This window comes from Numida meleagris, chromosome 1, assembly GCF_002078875.1.
Source record: "Numida meleagris isolate 19003 breed g44 Domestic line chromosome 1, NumMel1.0, whole genome shotgun sequence".
Taxonomy (NCBI): domain Eukaryota; kingdom Metazoa; phylum Chordata; class Aves; order Galliformes; family Numididae; genus Numida; species Numida meleagris.
In genome coordinates, this window is record NC_034409.1 from 32,449,995 (window position 1) to 32,474,506 (window position 24,512).

Consider the following 24,512-nt stretch of genomic DNA (forward strand, 5'->3'; position numbering starts at 1 on the left):
TCAAATGAAATAATAAACCTAGCACTTTACAAAGAACTTATTATAGAATTTTACTGGTCCATTGTTTTGGAATGTCTAAGAACTATTCCCTTGTTTATTTTGAAAGGGTATAGTCAAGGGAAACAGAGCTGAACTGTGATATTTGTAAGATATTATAAACCAGTATCAATTGGCAACAGCTGAGATTGTTATTGTGATTCCTAAAGGTATGTAGATATATATTTGTTAATAGAAGACTTAGTGACAGGTTTATTCTCCTGCCAGAGTAACTACAGAAACCAAAGAATGAGGTTGTTTTTAATTGTCTTTTAATTCATTAACCAGTTTTGAAGATTTTTGCAGACATCAGATATGATACACATAGATAAACATATGTACCATATAAAGAGGTTTTTTAATGAGAGACTCTGTTGAGAAATAGGTTGTTCTCATCCAGTTCCAACACTTCCTGCAGCACTTCCACATAAATAGGTTTTACACTGACTGTGCCCTGCTTTGTTTTCTATTTATACTGCTTTGAAACACTTTTCATTAAGTGCTTTGTCTCTTAGAAAATTCTGAAGGAAGTAGTGCTACCATTACAGCTTTTTAACAGTAGTAACTAGAGATTATATCTTCTATATCAATGACATTGACAGTGGGTTCAAGTGCACCCTCAGCAAGTTTGTGGATGACATCAAGCTGTTTGGTGCAGTCCACACACCTCAGGGAGGGGATGCCATTCAGAGAGACCTAGAAAGGCTTGGTCACTGGGGCAATGTGAACATCATGATTTTCAACACAGCCAACTATAACGTTTTGCACATGGGTTGTGACAACCTGCATTATCAGTACAAGCTAGGGGATGTAAGGATGGAGCACAGCACCATTGAAAATGACATGTGGGTACTGATGGATGGCAAGCTGGACATGAACAACAAATGTGCCCTTGCAGCCCAGAAAGCCAACCATATCCTGGACTGAATCAAAAGAAGTGTGGTCAGCAGGTCGAGGGAAGTTTTCCTGACCCTCTACTCTGTGCTGGTGATAATTCACCTGCAGTGCTGTGTCCGTATGCAGAGTTCTCAATGTAGAAGAGACATGGACCTGTTCAAGCATATCCAGAGGAGGGCTACAAAAGTGACCCAAAGGATGGAACACCTTCTCTGTGAGGACACACTGAGAAAGCCTGAGCTGTTCTTTCTGGAGAAGGCTCCAGGAAGACCTGAGAGTGGCCTTTCAGTATCTGAAGGGGGGCTATAAGAAAGAAGGGGACAGACTCTTTAGCAGAATCTGTTGTGATAGGACAAGGGGAAATGGTTTCAAACTACAAGAGGGGAGATTTAGATTGGATATAAGGAAGAAGTTTTTTTACAATAACGGTGGTGAGGCACTGGAACAGGTTGCCCAGAGAGGTGGTGGATGTCCCATCCCTGGAGACTTTAAAGGTCAGGCTGGATGGGGCTCTGAGCAGCCTGATATATCTGTACGTTCATTGCAGATGAATTGGACTACGTGAACGTTAAGGGTCCCTTCCAACTCAAATATCTATGCTTGTATGATTATGTTGTTGGGATTCCAGCTCCCTCACCATAGGCACCAACATCTGAACCAGTTGTCTAGACAACTTCTGTTGCCAGTCAATAAAAATGGAAATTTCTGATTCATCCTTTCCTGTGTGCAATCTCCAAAATATGTCAGATTAATCATGTTTTAGAAGGACTTTACTGTTGCTTTTTTTTAGTGCTTGTTAGCTCAGTGCTTTTTAGAGAAAGTGTTCTGATCTATTTTGCACACATTTAAAGTGATTCTACCCTACATGATTGTTGTGCTATACTAACAGATTATATTTCACTGTCTAGAGATCTTAAAAGCTAAGCATGTTCCTGTAGAGATATGCATGCAGTGGGTAGTGATTTCGGTCTTGTTCTACTAAAGATTGAATTAATATTTTTAGTCTTTCTATATCTCTGGATTGTTGTGTAGGTTGTAGTGCTCCAGTGTTTCAGTGACAGTTTCAGTTGTACTAGTTTTAATATTATTAAAACTACTTGGTAATCTTAAAATTATTGGCTTGTAAATGTCTAATCTTTCCTCACACCCCTAATTCACTTGCTTCCATCACTAGCTAAATAAAGATAAAACATCTGGGAGAATAGCTTATATGTTAAATAATTGACAGAGTTTGTTTAATAATTGTAGCTGATTATAAGCTGGTAGAAATCTATTGTTCTTTTTATGTCTTCATCTGTTCTGTGAGTGATCTGGAAGTTCAATATGTTTCAGTTTCTCTGTGGCAAGATCCCTAAACACTTCCCTGTTGGTATCAACTGACAGTACCAAATCTGTCATGCTACAAGTCTTGCTCAGCTTGCTCTTCTTTGTAGGATGCCTTTGCTTTTCCATGAACACAAATTATTTGTGATTCCATTTCTTTTTCTTTTACAGCAGTAAGCTTTGCTGTCCAGCACATGCTGCTTCCAGATTTACTGCTGCAGCCTAGATTTTATCTTCTTGTTATTCAACAGAGTAGAATATAACTTATTCAGAGGAGTGGCTTAGTGTCAGAACTTTCAAGGACTCCTTGCAGTGGCTTTCAGAGTAGGCATAATTCAAGCAGGCAAGTGTCCTATTTGGCCTTCCCTAGGAGGTGGAGTCACGTTGTGTCCTTGGATATCAAATTTCACTCAGAAAAGCTTCAGGAGCAATTGTATTTTAAATCATTTGAATTATTGGCATGTACTTCAATGGCAGAATTAATTTCTCCTTATTGTGTTATTGCTAAGCTTTGAGTGTCTCTAATTAAGTAGCTGAATTTGTTGTTATTTGCCTAATCAGAATACATGTAATTTCCAAAGCAGGAAGTAAATAAGCAAAGTACAAGAGGTTTTAATTTTGTATCTTCTACATAAATACTCTCTTTGCAGGAACTATTTAATCCATAAGAAACCAAGGCACTATGACTGTTACCATGAAGCATTTAATTAAGGAGCATAAAGTTTTAAAGCTCTACATAAGCAGCATGGCATCATTACTTATGGTGAATAAGATTTACTTATTTAGCTAGTATCCCTGGACATCTATCCAGCAAAATACAGTAAAATAAAAGGACTGAAATCAGTAAATAGATGCATTATAGATAGCTTGTGTGCTACATATGATAAATGTGCAAATCTTAATTGAACTTATTGCCAACTATTCTAGAATCGTAGTCTGGATAGTGACACTGGAAAAAAATAACAAAGTCAGTAAGAAAAACTTAAAACAGATCCATTGATATAGATAGTGATGAATGACATGCTTCAGTGACAATGTTAGGCTGTTATCAGAGATATGCAAAAGAACTGCCTTGATCTCTGCTCCAAGTGTGGGCAATATGTGCTTAAATTTAAATGCCAAAGAACCCATCAAGTTCGAAGTTATATTTCTCACTTGCTTAAACCAAGTCAACATATAAATGTATGTTTATGTATTTATGCAGAGATCCCTCCTTCCTATAGGCTGGACTTCCAGAAAGACTGCATCTTCCACAATGAAATGGGAGCTTCTCCCAGAGCAAGGTGCCCTGTGTGTTTCATGACTGTATTTACAATAATGACCAACATAATTCAGTGGCTGGTCTTACACTAAACTGTGGTTGAAAGACTGTAGATCTGCAACATTTTTTAAATGATTTTATGACATTTAGAAATGTAAAATAGTACTGAATGATCTGGAATAATTTTTTTTATTATTATTCTGTAAAGCTAAATAGTAAGAATTAGATCATGGGACTGCTGGATAGCTTTTTTCTAATTTTTTTATTTGTACCATGGGAGAAGTTTGCAATATTTCAGAGTGATGTACTTGAAGAGTTTTGGCTCAACTGAAAATTCTGAGAGTTGAAACTTGTATTTCAGTTTAGGAATAAAATAGATGTTAAAGCATAAGGATGCTTCATACAGTCCTAGTTCAAATTTGTGTATCATTCCTTTACAATCAAAATAGCAAGTCACAAAGATAGTACACATAGGAGTGACTTTTTTTGTCCTTCACACAGTGAATTTATACCTGTAAAAAGAATGTGCAAGGATATATAAGCCATTGCCATTCTGATTCAGAAGCTTTTTGTATTTACCTACTGAAACACAAACAATAACTTAAGCACACGGCACTCGACTCTGTGCTCAGAGGAGCACATCTGAAGTGGCAAGTGAGATTAAGACATGAACAAATTTGTATCATAGAATTTCTTCTTGATCACTTCTCCATATGTTATAAAAAATTCACCTGACAGGGTGTTCAGATATACATATTGCCTAGATCATTCAACTTTCAGCAAGTTTTCAGCAAGATGTATTAAAATTTACTAGAGAAACATAGTTTCTCCTGCAGGAAGATAGTAATTATTTTATTAGGAAACCTACGTAATATTCTCCCCATCAGCACATACATTAAATCTTTGCAGAGGCAGATGTATTTCACTGGATCATTTTAATATGTTCTGGCTGAAGAATATTAGCATAACTCCTTAGATGCAAGGTGACTCCAGGAATGCATGATATCTAAACAGCATCTGTAATACAAATCATAGGAAGCCTATATTTTAATGGCCACTGATTTATTTAGAATTTATGATGCATTACAATCATTAGAACTAAGCCATTTTACGTTACTTGGTAGAAAATAAAGTTTCTGGCAGAGCTAGGTTGTTTCCTCACATCAAGTAAGAAAATATGCCTGTTTCAAAAGCCACATGAATATTATCTTCAAGTGCAATAAGATGGTCCTGAGTGACCAAGCCACTTCATGTTGCCGCTTGCAGGAGAGCTCAGATATTCCTTATTCATACAAAAAAAAATTGGTATAGACTCCCTTTCATCTCCCACCTTTTTCAGAAGACCTTGTCTATGGGGATGTAATCTCTGATGCCACAATGGAAGGGACTCTGTGAAGAACATAATACACATGATTCCCTTGTAGTCCAGACAAAACACAAATACAGTAGATAACTTCACGTAGCTCCCTGGTAATATCTTAGTTTTCCACTTGCTAAGTCCCAGGTTTCCTTTGCTCATTTTTCATGACTCTTACACATCTTACCTGTTCATACTTTATGAAATTTTCTTTCTATAGGGAAAGCATACTTTTCCCCTTGCTACAGGAAGTCATCATGTTTTAGTTGATTGGAGTCTGTGGAATGAGTATGTATTGAAGTTCACAAAAGAAATGGCATGTTGCTAATATATATAGGAAATGTCTAAACATTTCAAAGACCCAACATGCAAAACTCTTATTGTAGAAGGAAATCTCAAAGTGTCAGTCTGATGACAAACTCAAGTCTGATGAAAAAAACATACGTGAGGTAGGTATGGGAATATGGAAAGATAAAGTGACATCTGCTCATATAATGTATAGATAAAATATATATGTATATGATTTCACTTTCAAATCTATTGAATAGAATACCATTCTCAAGCATATGTATTTTGCTTTAAAATGTTAAGAAGAACTGTAAGAAGAATTGAAAGAAAAAAGAACTAGGAGAGAAATGATGAACTCACTCTTAAGCCACTTATTCACTCCTAAATATTTTTCTAAATATTTCTATTAAAAATTATTTTTGGTGCCTAAATTGTAAGTAAATTGGAAAAGGTTCTAATGTGAACCTCTGAAACACTTCCAAAATTCTGGAATTATTCACTAAGTTGTCTCCACCTTTTTTTTTACTTATCTGAAAACAGAAAACCAACCAAACAAGCAGAACAGCATCCCAAGGATTCTCACTTGAAGTTGATGGCTCAGTGTAGTTGTGTATCTCCCCTACCCCCCGCTGCCCTGGTTGCTCAGTCTCCCCATTTGCAAAATACTGGGAAATATGCAAATTATACACACGGAATAATAACCATTCATATTCCACCATCTCCCACATTTATACTCTAAATATCTTGTGTGCCAAACCCTAATGCAAGTGCTCAGTTTACATTTTGTAGAATATCTCTGAACAACAAATAAATTATCTTCCTCTTCACCCTTCCCTCAATACTTTGTGTACTAAATATTATTCAGATACAGTTCCTCATACATGAGCTAGTTTACTTGTCAAGGAGGCTGCTGAGGAACTTCTGAAATTCCTGCTCTCAAGCTTTGTCAGTTGTAACCGCTGAAAATTACCACATGCATTTTATCAGATATTTTTAAGAATGCAACTATAATGAAAATGATAAATATTTTAGGAAGAGTTTATATATATTTGAAGAATAGCGTGAGGTACGTGTTAGCCAACAAATGCATTTGGAAATAATCTAACAATATTATTGAACACGACCTAAATATGATGAGTTTTCAGGACTCACAGTAATAAATACATCCAAATTTATACTTCTCAATTCTGAATATGTAGATGACATTAAATGATTAACTCATGATCCATAACTCACAGTAAGTGGTCCACAGAAGCATCATAGGAAGTAAATCGAGTATTTTCAATTTGAATTTTAATTATACAGTCCAAAATTGAGTTGAGAAAGGAATATGATAAGGAAAGACCAAGGAAGAGGGTGCATGTATCCTGTGCTTTTCTTGAAAAAATGTATTATTGCCTGTGACAATTCATAAGGTGTCATTTCTAAGTTGTGTTAGACAATATTTTTCTGGAAAAAGAAAAAACAAACTGTAGGATGATGTGCTAGGTAAAAATACAACAGGCAGTTTGAAGAAGACAGAGAAATCCAAATGGCAATATTAATCTTAACTGATGAAGTTTTGTTTTATTTCAGGAAAAGTAGCCAGTGATTTTTAAGGTGTACAAGAAATCATGAATCATAATAGGATATAATAAATAGAAAGTGATGAGTAATGAACATTTGTGAATATTTTGTTCCCATGTGCATACGCATGCAGAGAGGGAAAGTAATTGTTGCTCAGAGGCAGAAAGAAAAAATCAAGGGAAATATTTATGACTATATATTGGTAAGTTAATAGCACGGTTTAGGAAAATAACCATGTAGAATTTAAATATTAGCAAGCCCTGTTTATTTTCTTTATCTATGATTAGCCCTGAAATTAAGAACATGGTTTTTATTTTCAAATTGCTATAATTGTAGCTACAACAGCAGTATACTATAACTGCTGTCTTTTCATTCTGTGAACTGCAACAATGCAGAAAATCCCTTTATAGCAGCAGAATATATAGAACTTGTCTGAAAATCCACTTCACAGAGGTAACAAGCTGTAATGAATGTTTTTACTTCCAAAGCTGTGATCTGCATTGACAAGACACAAGTCTTCTGCATATTGACATTTAGTTAGGAATTTTCAAATTCTTTTGTCTCACTAGTGAACTCAGAAGTTTCCAGGTAAAAAGTACTTGTAAATGGGATCAATGCTCTCTATTATTCTAGGTGAAAACAGCCCATTTGTGTAATTTGAAGTCCCACAACCAAATGAGGAAAAATAAGTGTTTATATTTCTTTCTTCATATCTTAGTTGATGTTTCTACATAAATACTGCTTCCCGTTTTATTATTGTTGTTGTCTCTGTCTGGGCATAGGTTTGTTTGTTTGGTTGGTTGGTTGGTTGTTTTTTAGTAGAATTATCTTAGAGATAGTACTAGAAATTCTGTATAAGTTATACTTTAATTTCACATTAGCATTAATTTTCCTTTTTTCCCTGTCAGTAGACAAAAAAAGATAGATAGGACTTGTTTCGATCTCTTCAGAGAAGTGATGTTGCTTCTCATACAAGCACTTAAATACAGCTACAACCAAACTGAACTAAGTCTTTCACTTCTATAAGTATCCACAGAGGAAGAAGGAGCAGACACTGAGATGAATGCATAATACTCCATAGACAAGATGTTTCCAAGAAAACCATTAAATATGTTCATTGGAGTATTTCTGTATTTAGAGTTATGCATCCTGAAATTCCTGCTGAAACCCTGAAAAGGGTAGAAATTTAATGAAGTTTATTATTAATACCTTCATGTTAATTATTTGCTGTAAAGAATTATATTTATTAATATCTACATATTAGTATCTCATGTATTTTTGAGAGGGAAAATGAATAAATCCTTGCTTTTTTTTTTCATTTAAATAAGTAAACTTTTCTGATATGAGTTCATTGTGCATGTAACATTATTTAGGTGAAATCTCCAAACACATTTCGACATCTGAAAAGACTGTTAACTTTAGATTCACAAAAGTACATGAGCTCCTGAGGATTTAAGTTGATTACTCTTAAACGCCACACTGGAAAATTTCATCATCCTTGCTTTTCCAGGAAATTTTTGTTATGTCTTCCAAGAACCTCATATTTGCAATTGAATTTTCTAATATTAATATTGATGCACTACATTGCATTTGCTGTTTAAGCTACAAGCTGGTTGCTTCAGTTTTCTGAGAAAAAAACAAAACCATTAGATTTCATAGAAGACCACTTGGGATTCACATATTGTGGTGCTGATTCTATTTGCAGCTATTCCCATGATGGAATCATACAGGCCACTGTGTCCAGAAGTATGTGCCCTGGTGTTGCAGTGTCTCTGTTTAAATACATCTCTCTTACAGGTGCTTTCCTTCCATTTTAACATTGGCTTGTTCCCTCTTCTTTCTTCTTTCTTGCCTTTTTCCAGGTTGGAAGATTAATTTTTGCAAAGATATATCCATGTTCTTCACTTTTCTCAGAGATACTGAAATTAACAAGAATACAAATATAAATAAAGTTTAAAAGTTTTGCTCCTTCTGACTTCTATCAAATATGTTAATGAAAAATTTGGACAGTTAATTTTGAGACAGCACTCTTTTTTATTTGGTACTCAGTGACCATAAACATTACTGAAAAAAGCTGAGTGTTCAGCAGTTCATAGAAATACACTCACTTCTGATTAAATATCATAAAGTTTCTGATTGCTAGTTTCAAAAGAAATGCCATAAATCATCTTCAAATCTTCAGCTTTGTGACTGACTCTTTCATGACAGGCTTTTATGAAAAGAAAATCTATAGCAGAGCGTACATGGCTAAGCTTTGATTAAAACTGAACAATTTTCCAACTTTTTAAAATTTGTATTTATGCAGTAGTTTGTTGACTTGGAGGTAAGTTTTCCAAATTGTGTGGTCCATAGCTCCATACACCTCAATATCTCAACTAATATATAAAAGCCTGCAAGCCAGTCAACAGGAAACATAGTTCGAGATGGGGAAGTGACAAGAAAAGCTCACCGCACTGGTGGATGGCTGAGCTGCTGGCTGCTTGCTTCCTGGCATGCAGTGCTTGGGCAGCTGCACAATCTTAACTCACATTTCAGCTGCCCTGACTCAGTCTTAACCGTTTCTTTTTGGTTGCTATTTATTGCTTGTGTTACCATCCAGCAAACGTGATAAAGAATTTAATAATAAAAAGTTGCCTGACATTTTAATGTTGTCAGATTCATCTATGCTTTCTTTTTCCCCGTCCACTCCAACTCCCTCTAAATGCTCATGCAAGAGTAATGATAGTATTTAAGTGAAGGTTTTAGACTAGAGGTAAGAATGTCCCAGTATCCTCAATGTTTTAGTTAATTCTGCTTGAGAAAAACAAAGTATTTTTAAGACATTTTCAACCTTCATGAATAGATTTTCAGTGCTATCAGAAATCAATTTTGACTTGCTTTTTCTCTGGATAAATAATGTGACATTCCAAGAGTAATACTAAGTACTTGCAGAAAGTACTTGTGGTTGAAGGAGGCATTTTAAAATGAAAATGAAGGCTTTGCTGTAGGAAAACACCAATGACTCTTTGCCAAACAAAGCAAATCATCTCCTAAAAGTGCATTTTGTATTTTGTAAAAAAGAAAAAAAGAAGTCTGAACTATATGAGCAAGTAGCTTATCCTCATTTTAGTTCTTGGAGTTCCTCCGTTCTTTTCTGCCCTGTAGAACACAGAAATAAAATATAGCCAGACTGGAAGGATAGCTGGTGTGATGCTCTGCAAGTTCCAAAAATGTATGCATGTTTAAGTCATTTGACTTGACAAGATGCAATCTACAATACTGCATTACTGCAACTTATTATTATTATATTCTTATTATTGCATAAATTTTCATCTTCAAGATTTCTCTGTATTTAAATAAATATCAGATCATTCAGACTGAGTCATTTCAGGTTGCTTAAGATCAACGACACTATGAACACATGGTCAACGTATGTTTAAAACATCACTTTTGTATCAAAAACGTTCTTCTCTAGTTGCCTAGTAAAGATAATGCAGGTAGGTCAATAAAACTCATAAGCGATGCTCTGGCTGTGTGTGAATAAAACTGCAGATGTGAATGAACTTTAATTGCATTATAGCATTGAGCGATCAAACCAGAACAAATAAATACTAAAACCTAGATTTTTATTTACTTTTAAATATTGCCACTCCTTCAGCGAACATAAATGTAGAAAAGATTCAGTGATGAATTCATTATAGAAATAAAGCACAACTGTGGCAGCTTAATACTGCTTCAAGTATCCTGTAGGATCCTTTATACAGCTACAGTCCCTGTTGGAACTGTTCTGATCAGTTATTATATCTTTAAACAGCAGCTCAGTTTTTCATCCCTCAGAAAAAGTGGTATCTACTTTTTTTTTCTCATTTTATTAAGAAAAAAAAAATGATGAAAAATAGAGAAGACAGCAAGAACTCTAGTGACCTAGACTCTTTCTTTTATAAATTAATGGAGTGTACCTAATACATTTGGACTGATAAATGTTACTCTACCAGAGAGCTGAACAAGATATAGATTTTATGCCAAGTAAATCTTCCTTTATGCTATTTGGTGGCCTTCAAACAGATCTTCCAGTACTATAACCTCTAGGTATCATGAAATGGAAATACTGTTATCATCTGGTTTGCATCCTTTAAGCTTTCAGAGATATTAGATATGAAGTTGTTGCACTGTCTCCAGAGTCAGATCATTTTTTGAAGCATATATTTATTTTAGGACTGGAAAAAGCAAATAAAGACATAGGTATGTGCATGACTGTGTGTATCTCTGATAATATAACTATGAGACAGAGACTATTAAATTTATAGTCCGTAGCTTGAGCTGTGTGTTCATTTCCACAAAAATATCCAGCAGTACACTACTGAAAAAAAACCGAAACACCATGTTTTATTGTTTGAGTTCTGTTTAAACCATATTAGCACATGGGCATCTTTTAAGGGGGAAAAAAAGTGAGTTTCTTCAAACATCTGCTTTTAAAATCTACTTATTATTCAGTTATGTAGGTTTTTTTATTACCTTTCTTTAACAACAGCAGAGCTTAACTGAAGAAGGGAGATTTAAATGGTGATTGAAACACTGAACTTGGAAGTGAGAGGAAAACAGATTATTGCAACTGTTGTTATTATAAGAAATAATACATTTCATTTCTAAACAATGTATTTCTAATAAGAGGTCTTGGTATTCTCTGGAGGCCAGTCAAAGCAGCCTTGTCCTCACATTTTCTGCATACAACTGGACAAATAAATGTTTTGCTTAGCTGTCAAAATAAGTGCCACATTATTATAAACTTTGTATGAAACATCATTAACAGCTCCCAAATGCATAGCTGAAAAAGCTATTGCAATATTTTCCTCAATGTATGATGAACATGAAAAGCTTCTTTCTTACACTTGTCTTCCTTTAAAACATTTGTGTCCTGCTGTATAACCCTTCCTGAGTCTGTTCTTCAGTGACACAGTTACTGTTGCTATCTTATTCCTTCTCTAAGTCTGGTCATTACCTTAGATAGATATAAAACAAAAATACAGCTGGGACACTATTAGTATATTATGATAATGGCCTTAAATTTATTTCAGGGAGTGCATAGTCTTTTGTGGCTGGTGGTTTGTAGGTGCTAAGGGAGAGATCAGTCTAAATATTCTTGTGGGCTTCCTGACTTAACATCTGCTAGGTAGTTATTTCAGACTTCAGGAAAATAGACTCACAGATCCAGCAGTCCTTTAGTGCATTAACATGCATGATTTTGGCTGTGATACGTTACTTAAACAGCTTAATACTGCTTCTCAAAAAAAACCCACCACCACCAACAAAAAACAACAAACCAACAACAATTAGGAAAAAAAAAAAAACATAAAAGCATGGAATTTAGGTACTTGCTGCTGGCATGTGAGCATTGCTTATTCATAGAAACTGTTAAATGTGAAATTAGATTTATGCATAGCTATAAAAAGTATGTTTTCAGAGAAACAAACAGCTGGAATTTATGTGGATTCATATACATTGAGATACGATATGCATCATTTTATGAGACTCAGAAACCAAGTATATACACAGATGTCACAAGAACATATTTAACCTACTCATCAGATTTGGAGGGTTTCTGGATAACTAATGGAAGTGTCTAGAACTAGCTTAGTGTCTTATAGAAAGATTTGTATTTCCCAAATGCACAAATACTAAATACTAGAATATACAAAAGAAAAAAAAGTGAAATCAAGTTGTGATAGTAAATGCACATCATTACTTGAGCAAAACATCTCAAAGATAATATAAATTTTAAAAGAATTTTTAATTCATACAGTCCAAGTTTAGGTCATTTCAAAGTTCAGACCTTTGATATGTCAGGTATCTTTGTCTTTCCTTTGGTGTCTTCACCCTCTACCTACCTAAATTGATACACGCATACTCAACCTCTAGCTAGCACACCTTATAGGTGAGGATGACATTGCATTCTTTGACCTGAAAAGCTGCAAGTCTCTAGGTCCTGGCCCGGCTGCCACGGTTAAGGTCCGTAGAGATGCAGTTTTCTTGTTTCTGAACTGTTTGCAAAGCTATGTCCCTGCAAGAATTGTGCTATGAAAACTAGACATTTCCCATTCACTAAAAAAAAAAACCTCCTAAAAGCAAATATTTTCCCCAGACCACTAAACAAACAAGAATCTGACATATTATCCTGCCTTATAGAAGGAAGGAAGGAAGGTTCAATGGAACAGTATCAAAGAATATGGACACTAGAGTTCACATTCTTTAGCTGTAAATGCTATGTCTTTGCCCATGGTTATGGTTGGAAAATTGTCAACACTGTGCAATGTTGTCTTTTGATCCATAGTTTTATTTCAATTAAGTCAGTAGCAATATTGCACGACAATATTTTTCAATTCTATTTCTCTCTTTCCAACACTTGATAGTCTGGTATGTGTGCATTTGCCTCATCATTTTCGCATGATCTCACACCTATTTTGGCTTTTCACAGGCTTTGTTTAATGAGAAAAGAAACAGATTGCTATCAGGTCTTTTGATATCTAGATAATTTCTTAAGTTCTTTCATAAGGGTACAACTCAAGATGCTGCCTGTAGTGAATAAATCTGTAAATACTTTGACCAAATATTCTCCAAAATGCTTCTTTTGTAGTTCTTTATTTTTTTTTCCCCTAAGGATCAGCAAAGGAACATTCAAAGTATGACTACAGCAAGTCAACGTTTATTACTGATATCATTTTGGAGGAAATTAACAAATACCACACAATTTTTCATGTGGTCAAATTAATTTACAGAAATACTCCTATCTCATCATAAGAAAAATAACTTGAAAATAATACCTAGTTTTGGTATGTTTCAAGTGAAATACTATTATTGTGTTTAGCAATGAGAACACTTAAACCTTTTTTCTTTCAGAAAATTACCTTAATAATATTTTTTCAATAATATAATTTGATATTGGAATGAAACTTTTTACTTAGAGTTGTGGGTTTTTTGTTTGTTTGTTATTTCTTTAACCAGAGAAAATATATTGTTCTTGTATTTTAAAAGGGCTTTCTTTCTAATTCAGACATGATCCCTACTACTGATTTTCCAGACATATCTCTATAAAACAATTCATGACTGAAATTACACATCACTGTAGTTATGAGTGCACAAGTTTATTAAGACAAGAAAGGTATGCACAATACAATATATTTAGAAGTGGTTTGAGAATAAGTTATCCATCCTTCATGTTTCAGTGCCTTCTGCATATGTCCTCAAAGGAGAAACCTCACCTCATCATGGTTCTGCTTGGTGGCTCCCCTCAAGTAGAAATAAAGAAGTGCTGAGTATCTCATAATATAAAACGTCTGCTAAATGGTTTAGTGTTTCATATGTGATTTAAAGCCATTCATTAATCCTCTGGCCTATTGTATATTTGGTGGGCCATTCTATTATTGAGTTTTTAAGTCTGGAGGTTTCAGTACACTTTTGCGCTTAACCAGTGAGCATCAGAGCTAACAGAGCCTGCTGCCCCGTTTTGTGTGTCAGCAAGATGAGCCCTAACACCTTCACTTTGAGTATCCTTTACCTTCCCAGGTCATTTGGCATATGCTAAGGATTTTTGTTGTAGATTTTTACCATTTACAGTATGTTCATAATAGTCATTTAATACATTTACAGTAATTCAGACAGTGAGTCCAAAATAACAGTATACGTATGAAATATAGTCTTACATTTGGTTGAATTTGGCTTTTTTTGCATCATGGAAATTCTGGCATTTATTCCTTCAGATATTTATATCAAGAGACTTAAAAGTGTTTTGCAATGAAATCAGGCACAGTGCTTGGCATTCCACTTTATGCCAGGTGCATAAAATTTTGTGTTTATGTTTTTTTTTTGTTTGTTTTGTGTTTAAAATCTATTGCTTTTTATTATTGTTTTTTTATTATTTTTGAATGGAGTAAGTTTAGTTATTGCAAAAACAAGGCGATTCATAATGGTTTGGGCCAAATATAGTGCAATCAGATGGTATGCAGGTTTGCCTAAAGAGCTTTGACAACCTCTTAATCTTGATATGTAGCATGCCATCTATTCTAGTCACGGTCGTTTAAGAAACATATAATGCATGTCATGCTAAATTGCATACTAGCTGTTTGTTTAGTGTGGACGTAATTACACTATAAACTGAACTGCAGTTGAAACTGGAGAACGGACTTGTAGTAATATTTTTGAAGTTTCGAAATCTTTATGCTAAACCACATTTTAGATTTTCCCAGACAACTTGTAATCATCCTACTGCACATTAACTGCCCCTTTGAATGAGGTAAGGGAAAATGATCCTTGGGGGCCAGAGGTGTACGTTCTGCTTTGACAGTGTTTCTAAGTCTATGTGTAGGTTTAAGTCAGTGTCCAAGACATGCTGACATGCTACAGTATCAACAAGATCACTTGTTTGTTTGCTTGCCTGAGAGATCTCTCCTGCTCAGTTAAACAGAGTTTTGATATCTGTCTCATACATGAAATTCTTCAGCCCTTTCAAAACTTCCACTGACCGATCTCAGTATTGATTACATGTGAACTGTAACAATCCCTCTTGCTTGTCTGATGTCTTTAATCTTTTGATCCATCTCCATGACAAATCGATATTTATATTGTCATGGAGACAGTATATCCACATTCTGGCTCATGTATCTGGAAACAGAGTGTTTGTCTGACAAATTGGTACAGAAACAGCTAAACATTTTCCAGGATGGAATAGTAAGGCTTTCCAACATATCTTGAAGAAAAAGATATGTATGACAGAGTTACCTGCTACCTGCTAGTGCTTTTTCTTTCTTCCAACAGGTCCCATAAGCAGCATTCTGGTGAATAAGTATGGTAGCCGACCAGTGATGATAGCAGGGGGTATCCTGTGTTCATTTGGCATGATTGCTTCTTCTTTCTGCAACAGCGTTCTGGAGCTTTATCTATGTATTGGGGTCGTCGGAGGTAAGAATGCTCTTTAAAATGTAATATTATATTATTTCTAATACTGTTGTACCAACAACCCCTTACTGAGGAAGAATTCACCGTGCAAGACATTGCACATACAAAACAAGAAGGTGGCAATATCAGTTCATTTCAGCTACCTAAATGTTTTAATTCTTTAAATTAGACAGTATGATGTTAAATTATTTCATAGAATATTTCAGGAACGGGTGAGGATTTTATTCAATAAATGCTGTATGTATGTACTGGTCCATGCTGCACTGTAATTATGGTATAAAAATTGACAGCACTTATTACAGTAATTTGTGTAGAATTTCACATTCATTGTTTTAGCTTTCAATCACATTACACATCAAGCAGGGTGGCAGAGGCTAGCAGAATTCTAGTAAAAATGCAGAACCTAATCCCAGCTTTCTGTAGGTTTTCTCCCATAGAAAATATGACAGCTTTCAGTTCTAAAGCTTTCCGTGTAAAATCCAAGTCAACTCTCAAACAAAATTATTCCTATGTAATTAAAAGTCTGAATATTTCCTAAGACAATGAACTGAAGTAGTTGTAAGGACATTAAATTAAATAACTTATTTATCAGAAGTTTCTTTAAAAAAAATGAAACACTGCAACTCTCTCAGAATACAGAAGGCAGATGAAGTTAGAGGTGAAATATTGACACATAACGAATGAATGAGATAATATTTGTTCTCGTTCAAGCTCATCTTTCTCTACACTGGGTCTCCTTCTTTGTTCAATGTTTATTTTTTAAAGTTCTAATTTACTATATCCTAAACTTGCTCCCAATTAAAGAGTAAAGTCAGGGCCTGTGAAAGAAGAAAACTACTTCTCTATGCTACCAAACAGATAAATAGCTACTTAGACTTCATTACTGAGATGTCTTAATATGGACAGAAGGCCTAGAGGTGCAACTCAAATACTCATGTGAATGTGTGGACTGTTCCCATACTTGTCCTCCTCTTCTGTAACTCTTCCACCAGTAGTGGGGACTTCCATACCCGAGGCTGTAGAGCTGAATGTGCTCCAAAACAATTATCCCTTTTAATTTCCAATTTTATACACAATTTCAATCTTAAATACAGCTGGAAATAAAAAGTGAGGAAATTTATTTGTTTAAATTCACCCTACTTTCAGTGTGACATTTAATAATTTTTGTGAAATGAGCCAAGAGAGAATTGTATTACAGCTTACTAAATAAAAAATAGAATCATGGTGCTGATACCATCATTCCTGTGTCATTCCACTGTCTCTGTCATTACTGAAACACTGCAAGGAATTTGGGTTTATATTAAAATGCTACAGGTGGAAATGACAGAATACCGCCATGACACAGTCCTGACATTAAGACATATGGAAAGGCGTGAAACTGTATTTCACTTTCTCATGCTAGTTGGTTTTCATCTTCATTGAAAATCACTAGATTAGATATTGGTCATTTTAACAATAACTTGACAACAGTATAGTGTATGTTCGGTAGTGCATGCTATGCAATAATACTTTGTTTTATTTGTTGTTTAGGTCTGGGTTTGGCATTCAACTTACAGCCTGCCTTGACCATGATTGGCAAGTATTTCTATAAGAAGCGTCCCATTGCTAATGGATTGGCCATGGCTGGAAGTCCAGTGTTTCTGAGCACATTGGCACCTCTCAATCAATTCCTCTTTAATGCATTTGGTTGGAAAGGAAGCTTTCTCATTCTGGGAGGACTTCTTTTGAACTGCTGTGTGGCTGGGTCACTTATGAGGCCTGTTGGACCAAAACCAGTCCCTCCTGTGAAAAAAGATGTTGAAAAAGGCACAGGAGATTCTACCCTGCACAAAAACAACAAGAAATCTTTTTGGCAAACTATCAATAAATACCTAGACCTTTCCCTCTTCAAACACAGAGGGTTTCTGATTTATTTGTCAGGAAATGTTATTATGTTTGTTGGTTTCTTTGCTCCTATAGTATTCTTGGCTCCTTACGCCAAACACAAAGGAATTGATGAATATTCTGCTGCTTTTTTGCTATCCATCTTAGCCTTTGTAGATATGTTTGCTAGGCCTTCAATGGGACTTGTAGCAAACTCCAAATTTATCCGGCCAAAGATCCAGTACTTTTTTAGTTTTGCTGTCTTCTACAATGGTGTCTGTCATATCTTGTGCCCTCTGGCAACAAATTACACTGGCTTGGTGATATATGCTGTATTTTTTGGGTTTGCATTTGGAATGGTTAGCAGTGTACTTTTTGAGACTCTGATGGACCTTGTTGGTGCTGCCAGATTTTCCAGTGCAGTTGGACTGGTCACCATCGTGGAATGCTGCCCTGTGCTCGTAGGCCCTCCTCTAGGAGGTAAGAATCTATTTTATTCCATTTTTTTCCAGACATCTCAGCATGACCTTGCAGCTTACTGTTGAATTAATAAAATAATTTTACTTAATGTTACATCATGTTTATTCTGTGACTAGGAATGTTCTGTAGAAGCATTGCATCTATTATCTTTGCACTTCACAGTTTCATATCCACATGAAAATGTAAAGGTGTACACGGAGTGCATTTGCTAGATTAGTAGATAGATTATGAGCGTATCTCAACTAGACCTTAAATTCAGGTGATAAATGTATGATTCCCTGATAGTACTTAGAGCTAACTTTGCTGCCTTAATTTACATGGATTCAGTTTCACCTTGCTCTTCACCAGAGCAATCCTAACTCTCTTGAATTCATCAGATCCACTGGTCAGTTTCTGAAGATGTTACAGAGTGGCTTATAGTTTCTCCAACTTTGTTGCAGCTAAAGGAAAACTTTCTTACTTTTAAAAAATGACAACCTTAACTTGTCTAAATGGAGAGAATTTGCACATCTAGACAGAAAAAACCAGCAGAGAGGTGCTGGAAAGGACAGAAGCAGGCTTAGCATCTCAGGCAGGGCTCCAGCATGGTGTTGCATAGCATTGTGCCCTGGTGTGAACTTCACACTACACCTCCACCCTCAGCCAATTGTTTAGCCTGTTTCTGTAGCCAGTAGATTGGTTTGAGACATTTCAGTGTATGAATCATCCTACCTGGACTGAAAGTTGTTAATGTTACAAACTTCCCTTTTTAATTTAAGTAAGGGAATATAAAAACCAGACTAGGTGTATAGCTTGGACTATATTTGTAACTTTTGGGAATCTGGTACCAAGAAGGATTAAAAGAGTCTTATAGTAGTTTATCTTTGCTATGTGTGGGTTGTTTTTTTATTAGTAAGAATTTATTTAATTATGCTGTTAGTGACTTTTATAATCTTAAGGGAACATAACATATAAGAGGCTAAAAAAATAGATACCCAAATCTTGTTGAAAAATATATGTTAATGGTGTGTGCGTATGCGTTGCACTGTAAGCCCAGCAATACAGAAATGGAAAGATTCCCAGCCCTGTGAACATACGCTATATCCAAATAAGCAGTGCCACAAAAGTCAGCTGGACTACACGTACCTAAAAGCACATGTCCAAGTATTTTTAGGATTGCTGTCAATATTAGTATGAAAAGAAACATTCCTGGAAGAAATTTTAAATAAGCCAGAACTATTCAATTCATCTCAATACATAAATAATTCATAGAATCATAGAATCATAGAATGGCCTGGGTTGAAAAGTACCTCAAAGATCATCGAGTTTCAACACTCTTGCCATGGGCAGGGTCGCCAGACACTAGACCAGGCTGCCCAGAGCCACGTCCAGCCTGGCCTTGAATGCCTCCAGGGACGGGGCATCCACAACCTCTCTGGGCAACCTGTTCCAGCGTGTCACCATCCTCTGAGTGAAAAACTTCCTCCTAATATGCAACCTAAATCTCCCCTGTCTTAGTTTAAAACCATTCCCCCTTGTCTTATCACTACCAACCCATGTAAACAGTGCAATAATTGTACAAGTATATTTTTAACGGTCCTCATATTCCATATTTACCTCATCTTTTAACATATGAGTTCATTTTGGTAATGGCAGAATGAAATATGTACTTCTCACACAGATTCTTTCTGTGCCACCTAGTGGGGGGAGCCATCTGTGACTGATAGAGTCTAGCTTTTTCAGCCAGGCTTTGAAATTGATATCAATATCTAAAAATATTAAATTTAGTATTAGTTGTGCAATAGCATATATGAGTATTTATTTTTTAATATATTTGGTTTGCACAAGTTTTGAAAGCCTATGTATTATGCTTTAACTACAAGTATTTGTGCTATAACAAGTAATTGATTTCTCTTGTTAAACAAAGACAACAGAGGGGATGAACATATGAAAAATCTAGATTCCAGTTTTGACTAGTTCATGTTCTTTAAAATATTATGCCGAAGTAATGTTAATGCAGAATCTCATTTTTAATCAATTTTATGAGACTGCTTATGGATAACAACAGTAAATTGTACTATTTACACTAATAAGTGAATTATGCACTTTCAACACTACTTGAGTTTTTCCTAATGCTAGGCTTGTGAAATAAAGAAAAGACTAAAATAGTCTGATGGCTTGTAAATGTGTCTCAGGTGAATTAGGGCATTATGGCTACAGCCCAATAAAAGCATCTAAGTAAGTACTAAATTGAAGTGTGCAGGCTATCTTTTGAATTCCAATGACAGTGTAGCTGTGTTCAAAGCTGAATGCTTGGATATGTACAAATGTTGATCAGGGAGCTGAAAAAATCAGAAAGAATGGCTCACAAAATGGAAGAATATTGTATTTTTCTCGTTATGTCCAAACTAATCTTACAATTGTGAATATAATTTTTAGGTACAGGCTTCAGAGTTCAGAAATCATCAGTTGAGGATGATGGCTGAAGGGATAAGCCTTACTATTTCTTTCACCAGTCACAGGAAAATAAAAATGAAAAACAAGCAGTTGATGCACAGTGACAGCAGTCTAAGAAGGCACATTCCTTCTCATACTATTGTCTGTGTACAGCCTCCATGAATGTCAGACAGTCACTCCAAAACAATAGGAAAGAAAATTAGGAGCTGAATAAAATAACAAAACAATGAAAGAAAATGAAAGAACTGAAAACTGTCTGTCATGATTCATTAAGCTTTACTTACTTTGTTCTTCAATGTTTTATCATTGTCAGTGATTCCAGTGACAACTGCTAGTTTAACCAATAAAGGTTTTGTTAGAGGTCTACTACACATTTTAGACAATTTGAATGTGTTGGAAATGCTTTTCTGCTCCAGCTTCAAAATCAGACCATATATAGATATTTCTCATAGAGAAATATTTAGACTGTATTAGGTATTCTATTCTAAAAATGCTTTTCTCTCCTTTTGTTTTTCTATTTCAGGTTGGTTAGTGGATGTTACTGGTGAATATCAATACATGTATTTTGTCTGTGGAGTGATTGTGATTGTGGCCAGCATCTGGTTGTTTATTGGCAATGCCATTAACTACAGGCTTTTGGCAAAAGAAAAGAAGTTAGAAGATGAGAAACAGAAAGCACAGAAGAACACTGACTTGAAGGAGGCAGAACCACTAACAAACAATGAGAATGAAGATGCTGCCAGCAGAGCTGACAAAACTCTTGAAGATCCTTCAGAAAGAGAAACCAATATTTAATCTACAGTGTAGCCCAGAAGACAACGTTTATGACTTCCATTAGAAATATGCCTTCAAGACACAAGCCAGGCTTTGTGTTAATAATGATCAGTTACAATATTGGATGGGAACAGATTTTTGCCCCATGTCAAGACTACGAGTTAAATTACGATCTATAGTTTATTTATTCCAGTGATACAAAATTGAGGTTGCAGAGGTAGTGGCTCCTTGCAATGAGCCCATCCAAACTATGACTCTGGACAATCAAGAGTCAAGAAAACTAGGTGTAAACACTTCAAATGACAAAGTTTTGTTTCAAAAATACATCTAATGCAAAAGCATCTCTTACTGTTTTACGGGAAGATATTTTGTGTTCATTAATAGAGTATTGTTAATGTCTGTTGAATTAATGTGCCCAAACTGTATTAACTACTAATATCAAAAAACAATACAAGCTCAGAAGTTTGTTTCAGAAGAGACAGATTACCTGAATGAAGCACAATGAAAACTTTTTTTCTCATTTGTATGCCCACTAGATCAAAATATTCATTATGTCTATATAAACAATTACAATAGGAATGTAAAAGTTAAGGCTGGAAGTTAAATAATTGGTAGGCACAATTTATAAAATGCAATAAACAGCAGAGGTTATTTCCTCCTGTAATAAGTGGCTATGTTGTACTTCAATAGATACATTTGAACACAAGTACATTCAGACCTCACTATTTCAAAATAAGCTAAATGAAAGGACTTTAAACTAGGATTTACATTGCTAACAAGAGTGGAAATCAGTTTGTTCAGTTGCTTCATGGCAGTGACATCAGTGTGGACGCTTGAGTTAATTGGCAAGTCATTAACTGGTTGATGAGAAGATGTAAGGTCTAACTTCAGGTCCTTGAGGGCAGGTGACTTCATACCAGTTCTCATCTCCCCTTCTCATGTATTTAGTGAAAAGCTACTTCTATTTCATATTGCAGATTTAATCAAAAATGCTGCAAAGTATATTGTCAGTACAAGTCTGGGAGCTTTGTATTAACATATTATTTTTTTGTGCAGGATATTTGCTCTTGTTTCATATAGACACATCAATTGAAATATACACAACTGTTCCTCTTCCTTTAGGTAAAAAAAAAAAACAAACCATTTATATTAATAAAAAAATGATTTAGCATTGCACTTGAAAGCAAAAAGTGCAAGCTTCTAAAGGTTTTAAATGAAAATATTTCTGTTCTATTCGTAGTTGAGGAAAGGTGTTCTTTGTTTTGCAGAGTTGCATATAAATGCTGCAGAAGTTGTGAAAATTAAGGATCTGATTCGTAGAACATTAATGCAATGTTTATGCAGGATACTTGTACATTCAATTCAGGAAAAAGTATGTTATTATTTTTAGCTCTCAAATGCACCTCAAAAAGTTATAAATGCATTGGATAGACAGATATGGTAAACATAATTTGAAGTGCCAAAAACAAAAGAAATACAATAATAAGAACTAGCAAGTGCAAATGCCAGTTTCTTAAGAGTAGCATTCAATGTAATTATGTTCATTCTTTTTTCTCAAAAAAAAAAAAAAGATACTGCTTGCCTCTGTCTTGCAGGATTATCATCTTATTTGCTATGAACTTCCACAGTAATGCTGAACTTTTCATTATCTCAGCACTGTTTTGGAGAAGAAACATCATGAATCCACTAGCAACATGGTACAGAAATTAGCATCTTCTTTTTACCTAATTATGCACAGGAAAACCAAACAGCTTCTACAAGTCCTGTAGGTGCTTCAGCAATAAAAAATGTGCATTTCAGATTTTTAGAAGAAAATAAAGGTTATATGCTCAGATTTAAGCAGCGAACTGTTTAAAGGAAAATGATTTAATCCCAGCAAAGTTGCAGTTCAGAGAAATAAATACATCATAGCTTCTTCCAAAACGTAGTCCAGACAACTCCCTATGAGACAAAAGCATTGCTCTGGTTATGGCTGCATGGACATACAAGATGAGTTCCAGAATCCAGTCTGAAAAGGCCCCACATGTCTAGAGATGTGGAGTTTCATAAATGCCAAGCTGTCATACAGTTAGGAAATATCAGTAATAATGCTGGATTGCAAAGGATGAACTGAAACATCCGCTAAAGAGTAGTCATCAGGAGCATGACTTTGCTCTTGAAAGCAAGTGGTAGAAAGGCAGAGATTATTTGAAAAGAGTTGAGTATAGAGGCAGAACAAAAATGACTGAGGCAAAAATCTACGTGCTTATTATCTCTGCAAAACAAGCAAACAAACAAACAAAAACCCAATAAACCAAAAAGAAAAAAAAAACCCACAAAATAGCATGATTAAAAATACAGGGCAAAAGACAACACATATCAACTCTTGAAGCCCATTAAAAGTTGATGTAGACCTTTAGGGACTCAAGAAAGATGATAGTAAAGGCTTGTTCGAATCATGCAGGCAGCTCACCTGTTCTACGAAGAACCGCAGAATATAATAAAACATGGCATAGGAAATAAGGGAAAAACAAGATTCTCTGAGCCATAGACACACCTGCAATAACAACAATGATGTTACTATCTCAGAGGAAATCAACATTTATATATATTCTCTAGAGAACGCCTGATCTTTCATCTCCAGTCAGTTATGTCCGTAATAGGAATTAAAGAGCTGCTTTACCACCATTCCCCATCGTACAAATTTTAATCACATAATAAGGTAAAATGATGTATCAGGCAACTGAAGCAACATAAGATGTGAACTGGATCAAGTGAAACATTTCTTTACATCATTTTCATTTTTTCTTCTTAAAACTGGCAACAACTGCTACAACAACAACAAATCAGAATACACTTGATATTACTGAGTATTAAGGAAATTTGAATGCAGAGCATAATGAAGAAGACTGGAGCCATATCTATGCAAAAAATACCAGGAATGAAAAAAGTCTTCCAAATAAGAGTCCTAAAGCGGTATTTTAATGTGTTGTTCCTATTTTAATATTAATAATAAACTGTTTTCAGTCAATGCTATGAGCATCAAAGTAGTGAAATGAGTGTAACTTGCCTATAAAACCCCAGAATATCATTCTTACTTGCACTGAGCTGAAATCATTACTGCAAATAATTTCCTTACCATTCTGCTTTCAGTATTAGGCCTGTGTATATATCATCTCTGTAAGTCTCCCTGGTTTATTTTAGTTATTCTGGACAGCCTTCAGTATGGACCACTGCAAAGTCAAGATTAAGACATGTCCTTGCTATACAGTCATGAAATATACTCTCAGATTTTAAGATGTACCACATGCATCTGTTACACTC

General features: G+C 35.1%; 1 protein-coding gene across 2 annotated transcripts in view; it reads left to right on the forward strand.

Annotated features, from left to right (window-relative positions):
• SLC16A7 (solute carrier family 16 member 7) overlaps positions 1 to 24,224 on the forward strand; it is an 82,283-nt gene extending 58,059 nt beyond the window's left edge. For both annotated transcript variants that reach the window (XM_021385039.1, XM_021385038.1), the window contains exons 3-5: positions 15,516 to 15,659; positions 17,187 to 17,999; positions 20,959 to 24,224. In XM_021385039.1, the coding sequence (XP_021240714.1) occupies positions 15,516 to 15,659; positions 17,187 to 17,999; positions 20,959 to 21,230 (1,229 nt within the window). In that variant the 3' untranslated portion in view covers positions 21,231 to 24,224. The remainder of the gene's footprint in view (positions 1 to 15,515; positions 15,660 to 17,186; positions 18,000 to 20,958) is intronic.